The 2,905-nt window shown below is 51.6% G+C and overlaps 1 protein-coding gene across 1 annotated transcript; it reads right to left on the bottom strand.

The window, feature by feature from the left end:
• Positions 1 to 206: 206 nt before the first annotated feature.
• LOC311532704 (basic phospholipase A2 homolog Gln49-PLA2-like) lies at positions 207 to 1,864 on the bottom strand (the record flags this gene model as incomplete). Its single annotated transcript, XM_084651408.1, is given in 4 exon segments — positions 207 to 349; positions 923 to 1,029; positions 1,638 to 1,801; positions 1,805 to 1,864. Coding segments are annotated over 4 exon segments (474 nt in total).
• Between the last annotated feature and the right edge of the window lie 1,041 nt (positions 1,865 to 2,905).

Raw genomic sequence — 2,905 nt, forward strand, 5'->3', positions numbered from 1 at the left:
CTCTAGTGACCCACTTTAAGGTAGAGCTGCTGGACTATTTAAAAGCAGTTCCCTGGAATTTCTCTTGTCCTCTGTAGCAAAGCACTCAGAGGTCACAGTCCATTCTACAGTCCCGCTCCTGGCTCACTGGTCCTGGGGAAACAGCATGTGCAAACTCTTGTCAGCTGGGCGGTCAGTAAAATAATGGGCTGGGGACAGGGTGGCCCCTAGCACCTGGGTGTGAATCCTGTGCACTTGCTGTCTCGGTAGCGAACGTAGCGGCTGTTGAACGTCTTCAGGTTCCTTTCCAGGCAGAGAGTCGTGCTCTTGTCACAGTCACAGACCTGTTCTTCGCACCAGCTCCCCAAAGCTGCCAAGACAGAGAGAGAGACGTGCACGGTTTTCATGGGACAATCGCAGCGACGAGGAGGACGGGGACTAATTCTCAGGGCCTGACTTCCCACTGGCCCTGTGGAGTCACTTACACTCGGGCAGTGTGACTGCAAAGTGGGTATGAAGCACTGCTACAGGCACCCTCACTCACACTGGTGGTAGGTTACATTGGATTGGATGAGATCTTAAAAAGTGAGCTCCTCACACCCCCTTACAGTCAACTGCATGGACCCCAATTTACCTCCATCAGCTGGATGAGGGGCCAAAGTCACTGGGTCAGAAGCTGAACCAGGGCTTTCAAAGAATCAAGGTGTTGCAACTCCAATACTTATGGGCCATTAATGCACTTCTTTGGTCCATGACACAAGGAGAGACAGCCAGGGTCCTTCCACGGACCCTGGTGCTACCCTCCCCTTCGAACCCTTCTCTTCTGGATCAATGATAAGGCCAAGGAGGAGGCCGAGCGAGAAAGGCAAAGAGCCAAACCAGTGTGCTGATTAGAGAGTAGAAGCAAAGCACATCCCAACCTGACCACGGGGAGAGAACTCACCACACAGGATGTCTCCGTCTTTGTAGGTGTAACTATATCGCTGTCTGTTCCCATAACATCCATTAGCTTTTAGCCTTTCGTAACAGCAGTGATGAGCTCGGCAGCACCTCCGGGGAGAAGGAAGAGCAGAGGCACACGTCAAAGGTCTGCTTACAATGAAAGAGTCTATCATCCAGTATAGACGATCTTGTCTATGCAAGCATTTTTCACTAGGAGGGTGAAGCACTGGAATGGGTTACCTAGGGAGGTGGTTGAATCTCCTTCCCGAGAGGTTTTTAAGGTCAGGATTGACAAAGCCCTGGCTGGGATGATTTAGTTGGGGATTGGTCCTGCTTTGAGCAGGGAGTTGGACTAGATGACCTCCTGAGGCCCCTTCCAACCCTGATATTCTATGGCCATTGCCTAAGCATTTGTTGGATTTACTGTACATATCCAGGACATTCCCACTAATGCATGTATTTGTTCATGTCTGAATCAGGGCCATATCTAACCATAACTAAGGATCAGAAATGCTGTGGTAGAAATTGAGCTTTCTGCAGAAGGCAGTGAGCATCTTAAGAGACTTTCCATCCAGTTGATCTCCTGCAAAGGACCCTTGATAGTAAACTCTGCTGCACTTTATAGGGATATTTAAGCATTTGACCAGTCCCATGGGAATTACAGTGCTGCTTGAGGAATGATATATTTAAAAAAAAAAAATCTAGTGGCAATTTACCAGTCTGTCGCATCCTTCGGTTCCCCTCTGCCATCAGACCCGCAGTAGCAGCCGTACCCATAATAACTGAGGATGGCACTTTTTCTCGTGGCTTGATTAATCATCTTTCGAAACTCCAGAAGACTCCCCTGTGCCCCAGACAGACCTGCAAACCAGCAAGAGCACTAGGAAGGCTGGTTTCCTCTAAAGGAAAGATCACTCCCCCATCTCCTGTTGTTAATGCACATGGGGAGCATGCTGCATTGATGAAAGAACATGGAGCTGAATCCTTGGGGTTAGCATGTGGCTTTAATGCCACAGCCCTGTGGTAGGGGGCGCTGTGGTGGTGCACTGCTCTACACGGGGCACCAGACAGCTTGTGCCCTCTACTGGTGTGTTCCTTGCGAAGGGGATGCACAACGCTCATTCCAGCCTTTAGACTGGCATAGACGCTTCCCACAGTTGTACTGCTCTTGCTCTGGGGACCGGCACAGGAGGACGCAGGGCCAGGACACCAACTCCTCCCTGCCCCCTTTCTCCAGCTCATTCTCCTGTGGGAGAGAAGGAATGCACAGCCCTTCCCCGGAGCACAGGGACTTGTATTGCAAGAGGCCCCTGTGCAGCAATGCTAGGGGCAAGGGGAACACCTTACCTGCTCCCCTGCGGTTACACAGCTGTGTGGGGCCATGCACAAGCTGGGGCCTGAGGCTTTAATATGCCTCACTTGGGTAAAGCTCTCAGTGACCTCAGTGCGGGCCTCGCCCAGTTAAGGGCTGAGTAAACCCGACATCCAGACCCCATGCTGCGGCCGGGTGCACAAAGCACTGAGCCCCACTTGCACTGCCCTGAGGCTGGGGATTCTGCTCTGAGGGGGGCCTGCTGGATACAGAGCAGAGGCGATCGCATAATTAGCGTCGACTAGGGAGTCACTAGTTTGCTGTACTCACTGCAGGCGATCAGCAAGATGACTGCAAAGAGATTCCTCATCTTTGTGCAGGACCTGGGAGAGGAAACACCCGGATCTTTCACTCAGGCAAACGACTCAGTAGTATCGATCTCTGGATCTGCTCCAGTCAGCAGGCAGGCTTCGGATAGCTGGCTGCTGCTGAGAGGATAGAGGGGCAAGTCCGAACTTCTGAAGCACGAACCCACTCATCGCAATGAGTCAAAGCCCTGTACAGGATGCTACTGTTTTTAGTGATCTAGCTCAATCAGTGTATCTACCTGAGCTGGAAATTATACCTCCAGCTGCAATGTAGACATGCTTTAGTGAACCCCGAGGTCCCAAA

This window comes from Lepidochelys olivacea (assembly GCF_965140295.1).
Source record: "Lepidochelys olivacea isolate rLepOli2 genome assembly, chromosome: 18".
Classification (NCBI taxonomy): Eukaryota; Metazoa; Chordata; order Testudines; family Cheloniidae; genus Lepidochelys; species Lepidochelys olivacea.